General features: G+C 43.2%; 1 protein-coding gene across 1 annotated transcript; it reads left to right on the forward strand.

The window, feature by feature from the left end:
- Positions 1-91: 91 nt before the first annotated feature.
- On the forward strand, positions 92-14,862 carry aimp1a (aminoacyl tRNA synthetase complex interacting multifunctional protein 1a; the record flags this gene model as incomplete). The annotated part of the gene is given in 6 exon segments (NM_001200604.1): positions 92-225; positions 383-496; positions 4,137-4,301; positions 8,553-8,755; positions 12,557-12,725; positions 14,586-14,862. Coding segments are annotated over 6 exon segments (952 nt in total), but the record flags the coding sequence as incomplete, so codon positions are not given.
- Positions 14,863-15,990: the final 1,128 nt, after the last annotated feature.

Genomic DNA, 15,990 nt, shown 5'->3' on the forward strand with positions numbered 1-15,990 from the left:
GGTATTTCATTTTAAAGACACCTCGACACATTTCCGTGGGGTTTGATCTTTCCCCGTTGGACTTATTATTATTGTTCTTCTGTATTTCCAGGTTCTTAGCACGCTCCTTATTCAGGATGTCAGGCCACACCCCTTCGCTGATGAGACTGGAGCAGAGGGCCACCGAGGCGGATCAGATCATCGAGTACCTCAAACAGCAGGTCCAGCTGCTGAAAGAAAAAGCCAGTGAGTGGGAAACCCGTCTGTCTGACCCTCACACCCACACACCACTCCCATAAACGCCAGATGACCGAGCTGAAACTCATTAGCATGTGTCTTTGTTGTCATGACCGTCGTTTTTTTTTTTTTTTAAATATCAAATCTGTGTTTTATTTGGATGAAGTGGTGCAGGCCACCGTGAGAGAGGAGAAGAAGCTGATGGTGGAGAACGCCAAGCTGAAGAAGGAGATTGAAGAACTGAAAAGGCAACTCCTGGAGAAGGAAAGAAGGAGAGGAGGTAAACGAACCTGTAACCCTAAAGCCGAGGGGAAGCCCTTCATTTCTAGATGGAACACTTGTTAACCGAAGCCCTTGACGCTACACACACCCTCCTTTTTTTGTATTGTAATTCTTAAAAGATTCAAATCAAACCATAAGGGGAGAAAGATTTTATTATTTTATTCTATTTCATCGGCGATCACCGCCGTCAGTTTGCGGCTGACCGGCTGGTTCAGTAACTGCGAATTTAAAATAAATAAATAAATAAATAAATTTCTTCGCTTCTCATTTCTATAGACCCCTTTGGTGTTCATAAACAAAAAACAGACGAGCTCAGTCTGGTTGTAGAAAGACCCGAGTAGCCTAGCAACCTGACGCCACTTGGTTATGTGCTGTTCGGTTAGAGCAGCGGTCACCAACCCTGTACCTGGAGGTCGACCTTCCTGAAGACTTTAGCTCCAACCGTAATGGCGCTCACCTGACCGTCTAATCATTGCCTTGAGAAGTTCTTGATCAACTAAAAGAGTTGTGTTAAATTTTGGTTGGAGATGAAAAATGCAGGAAGGTAGATCGGAGGTGAAACCTGCAGGAAGGTAGATCGGACATGAAACGTGCAGGAAGGTAGATCGGAGGTGAAACCTGCAGGAACATAGATCGGAGGTGAAACCTACAGGAAGGTAGATCGGACATGAAACGTGCAGGAAGGTAGATCGGAGGTGAAACCTGCAGGAAGGTAGATCGGAGGTGAAACCTGCAGGAAGGTAGATCGGAGGTGAAACCTAAAGGAAGGTAGATCTCCAGGAAGAGGGTTGGTGACCACTGGAGTAAACTACCTTTTTTCAAATGGATTATCTCTAGAAGGTTCTTATTGCTTGGCGTCCTATCTATTTTACCTATTTTACGACCTCGAGGACGTTGCGGCGCTGAAAACCGCGGTGCTGCCCAAAAAGATTCTAGATATCTAGTGTTAGCCAGTCCCTGTAGGATTTTGCGATCACAGAAATGAACGCAAAATCAAACAAACATCGCAATATTGACAGGATCTTGCAGTTGTTTTTAATTACAGCAGATTTTCCATAAGATTTGGGCCAAAACACGTACAGCGAGTACAGCGAGAAGGTTTCATTTACCAACAAACGTCCCAGTGAAAGACCGCCAATTCGAGTAGTTTTCCGGGGGGCGGGGGGGAAGGCACAAAAAAAAAACTTGACTTTTTTTTTTTTTTTTTTTTTTAAGCCGTGGCAAAATCAAGCATTACTGACCACAACAATCACAAAAAAAAAACTGTGGAAATCCTGACCAGTTAATCCGCTGCCCTGCTTACCTTCCTCCGCAGGTCTGCGTGACTCCACAGCAAATCTCCTGCCACCCTCAGCCTCTGCCTCGCATTAACGTGCAAATAAAAGCACTCATATCCTCATTAACACTCGAGTAATGCTTTCCAGAGCAGCCCAATGGGAACAAATAGGCAATTTGGCATTCTTTAAAAAAGACCTTGTTTTTGTCTCTGTTATTTTTGGACTGCTTCTAAATAATGTAGGATTATGTTTTGGGGTTTTTTTGTTTTTTCCATTCGTTCTAATGTGTCATTTGTTATTTATCTGATTGCATCAGTTAATTGGGGCATACGAACCTAATCAGAGATCAAGGGGATTTTTTTTTTTATTTTTTAAAAAGGCCTCAGATCAGGCGTCACGCAGAGCTCTTTATACTTCATTTGGGAGAAAGCGGGCTGATCTGAGTCACCACGGCGTCACTGAAGTCCTGCACCGTCTGCACTTTGAAGGGCCTGTAGTTAGCTTAAATAAACAATGAATTATCATAATTAACATAAAATATAGGCTGCGCCACACGCCAGCAGTGTTTAGCAATCTCAGGAAGTCTACACTGCGCAATCAGACCATACACTCCTGTTTGGTGTAACCAACTTCGTCAGAGTTTGTTATTTCTCCGACTTCTCCGCGCTCGAGCACATGCCGTTGCGCTTTCTAATTAAAAACCCAACCAAGGATCTGTCTTTGTGTCGTTTCAACAAGTTATGCAGCAGCAATATAAGCATCGAGCTTGATTGAGGGGGCTTTCGGTTTGGTTTCAGATTTGGGCCAAGCTGCGTCGTGATGTCATCACGACATGCATTCACATGCGTAGAATATAAGTACAGTTAAAAGACATTTTTCATGTCTTCGTTTTCTGCAACACCAAAAAAAAGGCCAACTGAGGAGCGCGTAGTGCTGAAAACGTACGCGTAAAACTCTTTCATTCATTATACGTGACAACAAAATGTAAACAAACCTTTGCCAAGTGTGTGTAGAAATCACCCGAGCGTGAAGAACACGGAGTCTGAGCTAAATAAACAATTAGATAAATTACAGAAATAACAAGTTGTGTATCCACTGTTTATTTGCTCTTTTTTGTTTGTCGGTCCAAATGGTCAGAACACGTGGCATTTCTGACGCTCTGTGCCTTGGCTCAGTTTATCTGCAAAAAAATAGCCTGTTCGGTTCACTTCATGAGGTCTGGATGATTCCGAGTCGACTCGTTTTCTCACTCGAAGAAGCTATGGATATTGAACGACTCGAACTCCTGTACAAAATTAAAGCGGCAAACGCCAAACATGTCATGGATGATCGATTACATTGGGATTTTTATTGTTCCTCCCATCCAGATTGTGCTCTGCAGTAAATCATTGGTATTTTACTAGTCCAGGCTCTTGTCATATCCAAACTGGACTGCTGCAAAGCACCGCTCTCGGGCCTTCCAAACAGCTCCGTCAAACCCCTTCAGATGATTCAGAATGCAGCAGCACGCCTCGTCTTCAACCAGCCCAAGAGAACCCGTCAACCCCTCTTCATCTCCCTCCACTGGCTTCCTCAAGCCACCCGGATCAAATTCAAGGCCTTGATGTGCACCTACAAGACCTTGTCAGGATCAGCACCCTCCTACCTCAACTCTCTCCTGAAGGCTTACGTTCCCTCACGCAATCTGCGATCAATCAACGACCGACGCTTAGTAGTACCTACTCAGCGTGGCTCAAGGTCCCTTTAGAGAATCTTCACACTAACTGTCCCTCAGAGGTGGAATGAACTTCCAACCTCAATCCGGACCGCAGAATCTCTCACCATCTTCAAAAACCCACCTCTTCCGTGAGCACGTAACTAACCCCTAAAATACCAACCACCATATTATCTTAAATAAATAAATAAAACCCTACTCCGGCTCTTACACCTCTACTCTGCACACTTTGTTTCTCCGCAGCTCAATTATAAATCTTGTACGGTCGCACTACTTGTATGTACTCCGCTTGATATGTCGTCTTAGTATTCTGTGGACTTCATGTTTTGATGAAAAACAATCAGCATGCGAAGGAAAGAACGCTGTGTCAATTGTTTGTGCCATGGAGCCCTGAGCTAGTTTGGTATTTTCTTACTTTAAAAACATAGTATTAATAATATGTTTTTGTTTTGTTTTTTTAAACGTTGAAACGTGCGTTGTGTTGGTCCTCCATTTGTCTCGGTTTACCCCAAAGCTTATTGCTAATCATTATGTTCTGGAAAGAGCAATCAGACAAACATGACACGTTGTGCTGCAAATATTTTGAGAAGCTAAAATCTATCTGTCTGTGTGTGTGTGTGTGTGTGTGTGTGTGTGTGTGTGCACAGTGGCAGTGCCCATGCCCTCAGAAGACTCCATCATCCAGTGTGCATCCAAGCCCTCAGCACCGGAGCCGACAGTTAAACCAGCTCCTGCGGCCCCGGCCTCCACTGTTAAAAGCCCTGCAGCCAGCAGCACCGAGACCAAGGCGAAAGCTAAAGCAGAGAAGAAAGGTGAGTCTGAGGACACGGTGATGAGAATATGTTTATATATTGCCAAAATTGATCCACACCAGCGTCTGGGGTTTCATAGAATGCCACACATCGTTCGTTAAACTAAGCACTGATGGCACTGTAGAACAAACGAGCCCTCAATCCACAATGCCTAAAGGTTTACTGACACCTGCCCATCACACCCATGTGGAGGATTTCCCCGAACTGTTGCCACAAGCCTGGAAACACACAGTTGTATAGAATGTCTTGGTGTGCTGTAGTGTTACCGTTTCATTTTACTGGATGTAAGAGGCCCAGACATGTCCAAGCTTAATAATACCCCTGTGTACAAAGCGAGCTCCATGAAGACATGGTTCGCCAAGGATGGAGTAGAAGAACGCGAGTGTCCTGCACAGAGCCCTGACCTCAACCCCACTGATCACATTTGGGATGAACTGGAACGCCGACTGCACCCCAGACCTCCTCAACATCCCAACTTCAGAGTCTGATCTCACTAACGCTCTTGTAGATGAATGATCACAAATCTCTGAAATCTAGTGGAAAGCCTTCCCAGAAGAGTGGGACTGTGAGACTTGTGTGCCAGTCTCATTCTCTCCCTGTCTGTCTGTCTCTCTTTATCTGTCTGTGACTCTCTGCCTCTCTCTGTCTCTCTATTTGTCTGTCTCTCTGTGTCTGTGACTCTCCTCCATCTCTTTCTCTCTCTCTCTCTCTCTCTCTCTCTCTCTCTCTCTCTCTCTCACACTCTCTCTCTCACATTCTCTCTCTGTGTCTGTGACTCTCCCGCTGTCTCATTCTCTCTCTCTCTCTCTCTCTCTCTCTCTCTCTCTCTCTGTGACTCTCCCTGTCTCATTCTCTCTCTCTCTCTCTCTCTCTCTCTCTCTCTCTCTCTCTCTCTCTCTCTCTCTGTGACTCTCTCCCTGTCTCATTCTCTCTCTCTCTCTCTCTCTCTCTCTCTCTGTGACTCTCTCCCTGTCTCTCTCTCTCTCTCTCTCTCTCTCTGTGTGACTCTCTCCCTTTCTCATTCTCTCTCTCTCTCTCTCTCTCTCTCTCTCTCTCTCTCTCTATGTGACTCTCTCCCTGTCTCTCTCTCTCTCTCTCTCTATGTGACTCTCTCCCTGTCTCATTCTCTCTCTCTCTCTCTCTCTCTCTCTCTCTCTCTCTCTCTCTCTGTGGCTGTGACTCTCCCCCTGTCTCATTCTCTCTCTCGCTCTCTTTATTTCTCCCTCTGTCTGTGACTACCTCCCCCCTTCTCTCTCTCTCTGTCTGTCTGTCTCTCTTTTTTCTTTCTTTCTGCATGTGTGTTTGAACGTCATTTCACCATAAGGTTCAGGATACACTTGCATTTGATTCTGAGCAGATTGCTCTGAATCCCGTCAGCACTTCAGCACTTCAGCATGGGATTTGCAAACAGACCTGAGGCCAGGATCCAGTTTTCACAGTGTACGCAAGATGGTGTGAATGTTCTCGTAAATCTGTAGTAATTGGTTTGTAACGAACGAGCCGGTGGGTTTCTGTGCTGTGCTATTTATTAACGAAACGATCATCAACGTAAATCGTACATCTCCATCTGTTGAAGCGACCCAACTCCGAACATGATCGCCAACAATCTTTCAGTTTTATTTATGGAGAGTTAAGCTTGAGCAGATGAAATAAGGTAGTGTAGACAGGGGGGTTTAGTGACAGAATATAAATATATTGCAAGATTTCTGCTTGTAAACAGAGCGCCTGCACAGCAGCTGCATCGCCTTTCAGTGAGTGTTGTTTTTTAAAGACCGGAAACCCAAATTAACGTGTTGAAAAGATCAAATTTTCAGCACAATATATAAGGCTGGCTTGTACCATGGAACCGTTGAATACTTGATTCTGATTGGTCAGAAGGTGTTGATTTTGAATTTTCTAGGACAGTAGATCCAACTCCAAGGAAAATCTCAAGTTTACGGTAATGAGTTCTTTCTAATAATCGTTTCTATAGTAACAGCTCATTCACAGGAAGTTTAGACGTTTATTTAACGTTTAATGAAGGAGTCTCCGGTGTGAGTGCTTTATAACACTAATCGGTCCATTCAGCAGGTTATTTATTTATTTATTTTAATTAATTTATTTATTTTTTGTGATTGTTGTGGCCATAAATGCTCGATTTTGTGTGTGCTGTTGTGGTGTTTTTTTTTTTTCTTCTTGTGATTGTGTGTGTGTGTGTGTGTGTGTGTGTGTGTTATTTTTATTTTTAAAAAAAATTGTGATTGTGTGTGTGTTATTTTTATTTAATTTTTTTAGTGGCCGTTGCGGCCAAAAATGCTCGATTTTGTGTGTTTTTTTTTGTTTTGTTTTGTTTGTTTTTGTGATTGTGTGTGGTTTTTTTGTGTGTTTTTTGTTTTTGTGATTGTGTGTGGTTTTTTTTGTGTGTTTTTTGTTTTTGTGATTTTGTGTGATTGTTGCGGACAAAAATGCAAAATTTTCTGTGGGTTTTTTTCTTGTGATTGTGTGTTTTTTTGTTTAGTTTTTTGTTTTGTTTTGTTTTGTTGTGATTGTTGCGGCCAAAAATGCTCGATTTTGTGCGGGTTCAAAATTTGCGATACAACTTTCAGAGTTTTTTTGTGCTTTTTTTTTTGTTTTTTAAGTACAAACTATGTTATAGATTTTTATTCTATGAGTACTACATTTTCAAGTCAGTTCAAAAACATTTCTGGTTTCCTAGCATTAGTTTTCCAGCACAAAATTAAATGTTACAGAAAAATGTTTATATTTTAGTAAATAAAGCAGCGTATTATGTAAAACACTTTTCAGATTAAAAAAACAACAACATACTGAAGGCTGCTGGGTTTTGCTGCAAAAATAAGAACATGGTCTGCATGTGTTGATTACAACAGTCCAATCGGTTCAATTAAACATCACTTCCTATTTTGTAGTTTTGTGAGCACTTGCAAAATAAAAGTATACAGTAACTAATATTTATTAGACCTTTACATTTTCGGCACTGATGAATTGGCGAAATTGCAATTGCACAAAATAGTTTTGCACGGTCTTTCACAGTGATGTTTGTTGGTAAATGAAACTTTGTAGCGGTACGCACGTGAATCGAAGAGGGCTTTGGCTGAGTGCGCATTGTGATGAGGTAATTTTGAAAAATTGATTTTGCCTTCATTTCCGCGCTAATAATCCTTTGTAACACGGGAAAGTCTTCAGGACCAAGGACTTTTTAATCGCTTTGCTCAATAATGTAAGCTGCGGGGGGTTTTGTTTGCTTGTTTGTTTGCTTTTTGTTTATTTTTTTTGTTTGTGGGGGGGGTTCGGTGGGAGACTAAAAAAGACAGACTGAGAGACTGCTTACAGCTGCTATAACGTAAGTGATAACAGGAAGGGAGTTATTTTACGAACATTCCACGATGCTCAACGTAACTAGAAATGGTTAAAAGTGTGATGTGACGTGTTCTTTAATAAATTATAACTTGTAATCGTAGGCAAAGTAGGTAAATAATCAACGTTGGAGGGTAATCATGGCTCTGTGGTGCATTTGGCCGCATCACACCACCACGTCGTTGATTATTTTCCTACAGCAGCACAGCACAAGGTGTTTTTATTTCCTTATTTAATACAACGGGTCATTTAAGACTCCCAAGGAGCAGTTTAAAGATGTCCAAACTGCTTTTTCTACCCTGGGAAATGAGTGTTCTGATTGTAGAAGTGTGTGTGATTGGAATGAAAAGCGTGTGGGCGTGTTTGTGCGCACTCCAGGGGTGACGTGTAAAGGGGGAGACGACGGGCCGCATAGTTTCCGTGTGCCCGCTGAGGAATGTTTCTCCAGAGAACAATACGGCTAAAAATAAGGCTCACACCATATCACAACACCTCGGGAAATCCAATCGCTCTGCTCTGAAAACCCAGACGGTGCCATGGGGACGTGGTCGTGCCAGCTTCACCGGCAATGCCACACGCTTGCCTTTCTCCCCCCTCCTGCATGTGCGAGCGTTTATAAATAAATACCTAATCCTCCCTTACATCAGCTCTACTTTGATCACATTATGTCAGTGCTGATGTGATGGTTCTGTGAGAAAGGCACCGTATAATAATATACATGATAAGGCGGCTAATTATAGTAATGATGCAAATGTAAATGACTATAATCAGCGTTGTTGCTGTTGGATGCGGTTCAACTCTTGCGGCATGTCGCGCTAACTGTTCCGCGTTAGCTTGCTTTCTTTCCTGCAGTGCTAACTGTGTGACTGAAATGTTGAGTGTGCGAATGTTTTTCAGGAGAGAAGCCGGTGAAGAAAGCCCCTCCCCCTCAGGAGGACGTGAAGGTGGACGTGTCCCGTTTGGACCTGCGCGTCGGGCGGATCGTCGAGGCGAGGAAGCACCCGGACGCTGATACGCTGTACGTGGAGGAGGTGGATGTGGGTGAAGAGGCGCTGCGCACTGTGGTCAGCGGTCTGGTCAAACACGTCCCGCTAGAGCAGGTAACTCACCGCCACACGGCCCGAACACCGAGCCAGCACTGCCGTAGTGATTTACAGCATCACTGTGATAAAGCTGTTCAACACTCTGTCTGTCTCTCTGTCTGTGTGACTCTCCCCCTGTCTCATTCTCTCCCTGTCTGTCTCTCTCTCAGTCTCTGTCTGTGTGACTCTCCCCCTGTCTCATTCTCTCCCTGTCTGTCTCTCTCTCAGTCTCTGTCTGTGTGACTCTCCCCTGTCTCATTCTCTCCCTGTCTCTCTCTCTCTGTCTGTGTGACTCTCCCCTGTCTCATTCTCTCTCTCTCTCTCTCTCTCTCTCTTTATTTCTCCCTCTGTGCCTCCCTCTGTCTGTGACTACCCCCCCACAAGCGCTCTCTCTCTCTCTCTCTCTCTCTCTCTCTCTCTCTCTCTCTCGCTCTCTCTCTCTCTCTGTCTCTCTCTCTCTCTCTCTCTCTCTCTCTTTTTTCTTTCTGCGTGTGTTTGAATGTCATTTCGCCAAAAGTTTCAGGAAACGCGTCTTCAGGTGCACTTGCATTTGATGACTAAAATTAGAGCATAGCATGGTAAATGATCTTATGAAAATCAATATCTGAATACTAATTAAAAAATTTTATGGCTCTAATTGCAATACACTGAGCTTTAGTGTGTTTTTATTTATTTTTTTTATGCTCGCTAATGTCATATTTCCCTCATGGAGGAGAAGACATTACAGTCTAATCTTGTAGCGTGTCCTCAACAAATTCTAAATCACTCTTACGATAGAAACAAATCATGCGAGCCTCCTTCATGTTCAGACTCTCAGATACTGGAGAAGCCCCACTCCCCACGACGTCTCCGTCTCCCCGCGGCGTCTCCGTCTCCCCGCGGCGTCTCCGTCTCCCCGCGGCGTCTCTGTCTCCGTCTCCCCCGCGGCGTCTCTGTCTCCGTCTCCCCCGCGGCGTCTCTGTCTCCCCCCGGTGTCTCCCCATGGCGTCTCCGTCTCTTCACGCCGTCTCTGTCTCCCCGCGCCGTCTCTGTCTGTCTCCTCACAGCTCTGTCGTCTCGTACTCACAAATCACTCTCTGAAGAAAGCCCGTGAAAGTTGCAGCAACTTTAATCAAGCCTTCTTTTTTCTTCTTTTTCTTTTTTTTTTCCCTTCATAAAGCACTGACTCACGATTGTTTTCTTTACAAATGTTTATTTTGGAGTAAGGCATGAAATCTGCGAGTGCTGTAATACATCATCGCAGCAGGAACTGGTCACGTACTTTTTTTTTCTTTTCTTTCTTTTTTTTTTTAAATACGAAAAATGAAAGCTGTGTTTTGAGTTGTAATCCCTAAACGTCAAAACAGACCGAGTGAAAGGTCTTTTCAGTTTTATTAAGCGTAGTAAATCGCATAAATCGTCTGCGGCAACGCGGCCGTCACGGTTCAGCGTGCTCCCGACTCTGCGTACGTCGCATTCAGTCACGTTCTCTGTGTTTCATATGAGGGACCTCTAGTTTACGATTTGTTTAGGGGACCCCTGGCACTCAGCCACTAAGCTTAATTACACCCCTGAAAGTCTGTCTCCTTCATCCCTCTGAGCTCTCCTCTGTCTGTTTCGATAGCACGTGTACGTCTGAGAACAGCGGTCCCGTCTGTCTCTAGCTTTACTCAGACGTTCTCGCACATGGTGCTCAGACAGCAATGACTGGACAAACGATCAATTTGTCTGAGGTACATTTTATTTCAGAACATTTATAGCCAATAAATAACAGAAGGTCTTTTTGTACGTGCATTAATCTGTGTAATTTAGTGTAAATGTTTGAAATGCGTTTTAATTCATAGTAGCAGGTTTAGCGTTGAATTATATACTCAGTATTTATTCAAAAATGGTTACGCTGCTTATTATAATTTTACGTCATCTGTAAACGGGCCTCACGCTCTACATTATTATCCTGAACTCCAACAATTGCCAATCTTTAAACTCAATGATTTCCCTGACGTTTTATTTATTTATTTGATTATTTATTTTTGATTTATTATCTTCAGTTACAGTTTTACCTCTAACGCTTACAAAACAGTGAGATTTAAGATTCTAGAGATTTAAGAATTCAACACAACCGCTATTCATACCACAGCCAACGATTACGCAATTTTGTTGCGCAACATTTCGTAATATTTTGAACGTATTTTAATGTTGTGGAACATCCACGAAACAAGTTGGTTCCTGCCGTCACTTTAATATCATAGCAACTATAAAGTTAGTCCCTCACTAGCATTCATCTCCGTCTACATCTCCTTACTCACTCGAAGGACGTGTGTGGCTCCAAAGCACGGACCCCGGAGTTTCCTTCCATAAATAATATATGATAATATAATGATGATGAGTCTTTATTGGTCACATATACATATGCACAGTGAAATTCTTTTCTTCACATACCCCGGCATGTTAGGAGGTTGGGGTCAGAGCACAGGGTCAGCCATGATACAGCGCCCCTGGAGCAGAGAGGGTTAAGGGCCCAACAGTGGCAGTGCTGGGGCTTGAACCCCTGACCTTCCGATCAGTAATCCAGAGCCTTAACCACTAAACCACCACTGCCAAAAAACCTGGCACCTTAGAAACGTATGAATCATTTTACATTATTTGTAATAAATAATATTTATTCATATGTAATGTTTTTGAGGCATCTATTTAATGTTTTTGGGGGGTTTTTTTTGTAAGAACTCTCCAACTTAATTGCTTTAGTTTTCTGACACGAGAACGACAGCGGGCATTGCTGTTTTTGTTTACATAATAAGCGTGTGTTGTTGTTTTTTTTGTAAAATTACCTTCGAGAGAAAGGGGGGGACAAATATATGACGTTAAGGAACGACCTGCTATGACGTTTGTAGAGATATTCCTCCGTCTAAAAGACACTCTGTTGCTGTAATGCTCTTCAAACGAGAGGTCAGCGTAAGCCGACGTATCTGTGGGAAGGTGAACATTTGGAACCGTCGTGCCAGTGAAGATTCGCTTTTGCTTTCGACGAGCCGAAAACCTGTTCTTCGATCTTGTACAACGACCGCACTCAATGTTGTCAGAAATCATGTTTGAGATGATGCAACGCAAGCAGGATTTATATACTTTATAGCAGAAACATTCCGTTTTTCTTAGTGGTTAACACGTTCGCCTCACACCTTCAGGTTCGGGGGTTCGATTCCCACCGTGGCCCTGTGTGTGTGGAGTTTGCATGTTCTCCCCGTGCTGCGGGGGTTTCCTCCGGGTACTCCGGTTTCCTCCCCCAGTCCAAAGACATGCATGGTAGGCTGATTGACATGTCCAAAGTGTCCGTAGTGTATGAATGAATGGGTGTGTGAATGTGTATGTGATTGTGCCCTGCGATGGATTGGCACCCTGTCCAGTGTGTCCCCTGCCTTGTGCCCCATGCCCCCTGGGATAGGCTCCAGGTTCCCCGTGACCCTGAAAAGGATAAAGCAGTATAGAAGATGAATGGATGGATGGATTAAACAGCCAATAATCGGACACTGATTGACAATATAATGTTTGTAAAGTTGTTGTTTTTTGCAGGGGGATGTCCAAATTCCATTTTCAGGAGCTCTTGTAGTATATAAACGGATTTTTCACACACAGCACATTTCTTGTATAAGTGCTCACATGAATATTTATTTTCCTTCAAAGGTTCTATGTAGAACTTTACAACAGAAAGTACTGCCCATTTTGGAAGCAAAGAACAACCTTGATGAACCCTTTTTTTTTTCTTTTCATCCTGGTAGTGTAGATAGAAACCTTATACGTAGACGTCTCTTGGCTCCGATAACTCTTTTCACATTGTACCAACAGATGCAGAACCGCATGGCAGTGTTCCTGTGTAACCTCAGGCCAGTTAAGATGAGAGGGATTGTGTCTCAGGCCATGGTCATGTGTGCCAGCACTCCGGACAAGGTGGAGATCCTGGACCCACCCAGCGGGGCCCAGCCTGGGGAACGAGTCACTTTCCAGGGATTTCCAGGTGCGAAATGATCACACGATGACAGTTCTGCACTTGTCTCTCCGCCTCGCTCTGTTCAGGCCTTTTGATGTAATGTGATGTAATGAAATTCAGGCTTACATAAGCATTCGCTCACTTCACTTCAATTTGCTTCAAGACATTCAAGTCTGGAAAATGTCTCCCAATCCCCGCTTCACACTCGTCTAGTTTTCATCACCTACTCAGACCTCATCAGTGCACACTAATGACTAATTGTCTGGTTAAATAAAGTGACCAAGTCCTACTATCGTCTTACCTAGAAAATACAGCACAAAGAAATGAATAAATTGCCCATGTAAAAGCAAAACAGGAAGCTAATGTGCCAAGCCTAGGAGTTTAAGCAGTCCAAGAACAACACATATGGCATTCATGGTTGAGTCAAAGTCTCGCTTCATTCTTCTGAGGTTAGTTCACATGATTTATTGATGATCTAAACTGTCTGCGGGCCTAATCGGAGAAATAGGATGGTGTTCTGTTGTTATCCAGGCACATCCTGAGGAAATGGGAGCAAACAGTTCCTCCAGCCTTCATCAAATTAAAGAAGGTTTATTGTAAAGCCTGCAGAGTCTGGGCTGGGAGTCCTATCTGAAATGGTCTTGGCTCTGAAGAGGTACTTCACCTTGTTCAGGTGCTCGTGCTGATCTAGAGCGCTTTTGAATAAAAACAGGTAATAATAAAACAAGTTCAATGTGCTTAAACATCAAAGCACTCCTCTTGAGAGTTCCCTTTTGTGCTGTAAAAGACGGAGGAGTGGGTCATGTGACCGAATGTGGAATGACTAACCCCGGAGAGTTGGGTTCGGTCTGGACCCAGAGCAGTCTCTGTCCCACGCTATCATCAGCTCTGCAGAGCTTTCATCTTCCTGCTTTCTTCCTGCTTATTCTTTCTCCAGCTGTTTTTTTTTTTTTAACGATGTGTCTTCAGCCAGCCAGAAAGCAAACCATGGTTTTATTATCCTGATTGAATGCACTTTGGGGTCATCCCTAAGCGAGGCCACTCTTTCTGTTGACTCCACAGACTACACCGCTCCTAAGTGAGGCAACGAATCGTTCCAAAAACAGGATGTTTACTGTGAAAATTCATTTGCACCATTTTTTTAAATAGTTTTATTCTCTTGCTTGTATCTTCTTGGCTCTTGGCTCTTCTTGGCTCAAGAGGTGTTATGTCAGAGGCTTATGGAGGGACAAGAGTACAAACCAGAGATTCTGACCGTTAAAAGAATGTGCTGAACTTGGGAAGAGTTTCTGGCCAGCTGTGTGGGTTCCACACCAGTTTTCATGCAAAAAATGATAATCTTCTTCAGGTCATTTGATAGCATTTAGTTTGATTTGCTCACATGTAAAAAAAAAAAAAAAAAAAAATTCTCGTCACCCCAGTTCTCAGCATCTCTTCTTTATATTGGTTACAGGCTAAACTAGTTGTGTAGCATTGTTGTTGGAACTTTTTGTTACCTGAGCCTGCACTGCTTTATAGCTCCTTCGTGGCATGTAAGGAATTAAAAAAACATTTTCAAGTACCCATCAAAATGGCTTACTCTAATTGCTACTCAGTTTTACAGCTCTTGGAGAGGAGTGTCAGCACTGAACCGGGTAATGAGCAAACACACTCCCTTGCACATTTTTAGAAGTATAAAAACCAGTCCGTGTTTTGACTCGGCTCTTGGACATCCACGTCGCCTCTGGATCCAGATAACGAGCTAAAAAAATAACTCCCCTTGCATGTTCTAAGTCATTTGAAAATAGTCAGGATTTTGAATCAACCCCTTCTCTGGTCTTGACCACAGTGTACCTCATATTCCACCTACATGAGCTTACTTGCTTGTCCCTCTGCTGTCTTATCCAGGTGAGCCTGATAAAGACCTGAACCCCAAGAAGAAAGTGTGGGAGCAGGTGCAGCCTGATTTGCGCACTGATAATCAGGGCGTGGCCAACTACAAGGGGTCTGCCTTCGAGGTCGCTGGGAAAGGAGTTTGCAAAGCTCAAACCATGAGCAACACTGGCATCAGATAAAGCCTCAGAACTCTTTGGAAGCTCAGGACTCAGTGAAGTTAATGAGGACTGAGTCTGAAACATCTGTAAGGCTTTCTAAAATGACAATAAAGGATTTGGACATCAGCGTATTTTGGGGTTTGTTTCTTCATTTGGCATCATGTCTTTCTAATAGATGTCTCTTTTTGACGCTTATTCTTAGCTCTCAAGTGCACTTACTGTTAAGTGGTGCGTACTTTTCAATTTTTCACATTTCTATTCTTAGAGAAAGCATCTACACTTTTCCCTGCCTAGCAGTGTGTTTTGGTTTGTTTTATTGTCCTCCTGAGAGGAGCATGCTAGTATTTCTCTCTGGATGTATAATTGCTTTCTGGACAAACTCCTGAATAACATTCAACCCAGTTCCCCAAGACCAAAGGAGTTATAATTCCTAACACGCCGCAATGCATCATGAGTAATTAAGTCCATGAATGGATATCTAACTATTTCCTGCAGAGCTGAACAGGACTGAACTGTTGCTTTGATATAAATGATGGCCCGTAAGTCGAAGCTCTGACATGCTGTTTCTGAGTGTTACATTTGTTAACGTGTGCTGCGCTATCAACTGGATTGCATCTACTTTATATTACACAGAGAATTTTGCTACCCTCCAGCTTGCTTGAAGGTCTGGTGGGCTGTGAGTACTGATTGCCAGGCTCATGCTCAGTTCTCACAGCCACACTTACTCAGTTAATCAAAAGTCATCTCCATGGACCAGACTTGGATAAATCATCTTCATCTGTCCTGTAACGCATTCCAAGCTTTTAACAAAGCCTAGCCGAAAACCATGGCAAGATTAAGTGATTGAATTTCTTTCGGTAGATTTTCCTTTGAACGTGTTCTACTAGTTAAAATGGCAAGAGTTTAAAAGATTAAATTCCTGAAAGACTTGCTCAATACTATGTTTTTTGAGTACAACCCATTGGGCGTTATCCTGAACCTAGTTGCTGGTCTGAACTTCTGGTGGAACTGACATGTGAAATCAATGTGATCACTGGATCGTTGAAGATTAAAAATGTCACTTTGTCTTTTTTTTTTTAATCTTTAGCTACCCCGTGAACCACCTGTGATCACTGTAACCCGCCAGATCCTTATTCTTTAAAATTTGGTGTAGCCCAAAATATTTGTAATAACAACAGTATTCCAACACATAAGCAGCACTAACTTCACAAGAACCTACCAGCCACTTATTCATAAATCAGTTCCCAGCATGTAGTAGC

The sequence above is a fragment of the Ictalurus punctatus genome, chromosome 3, assembly GCF_001660625.3.
Source record: "Ictalurus punctatus breed USDA103 chromosome 3, Coco_2.0, whole genome shotgun sequence".
NCBI classification, from domain to species: Eukaryota; Metazoa; Chordata; class Actinopteri; order Siluriformes; family Ictaluridae; genus Ictalurus; species Ictalurus punctatus.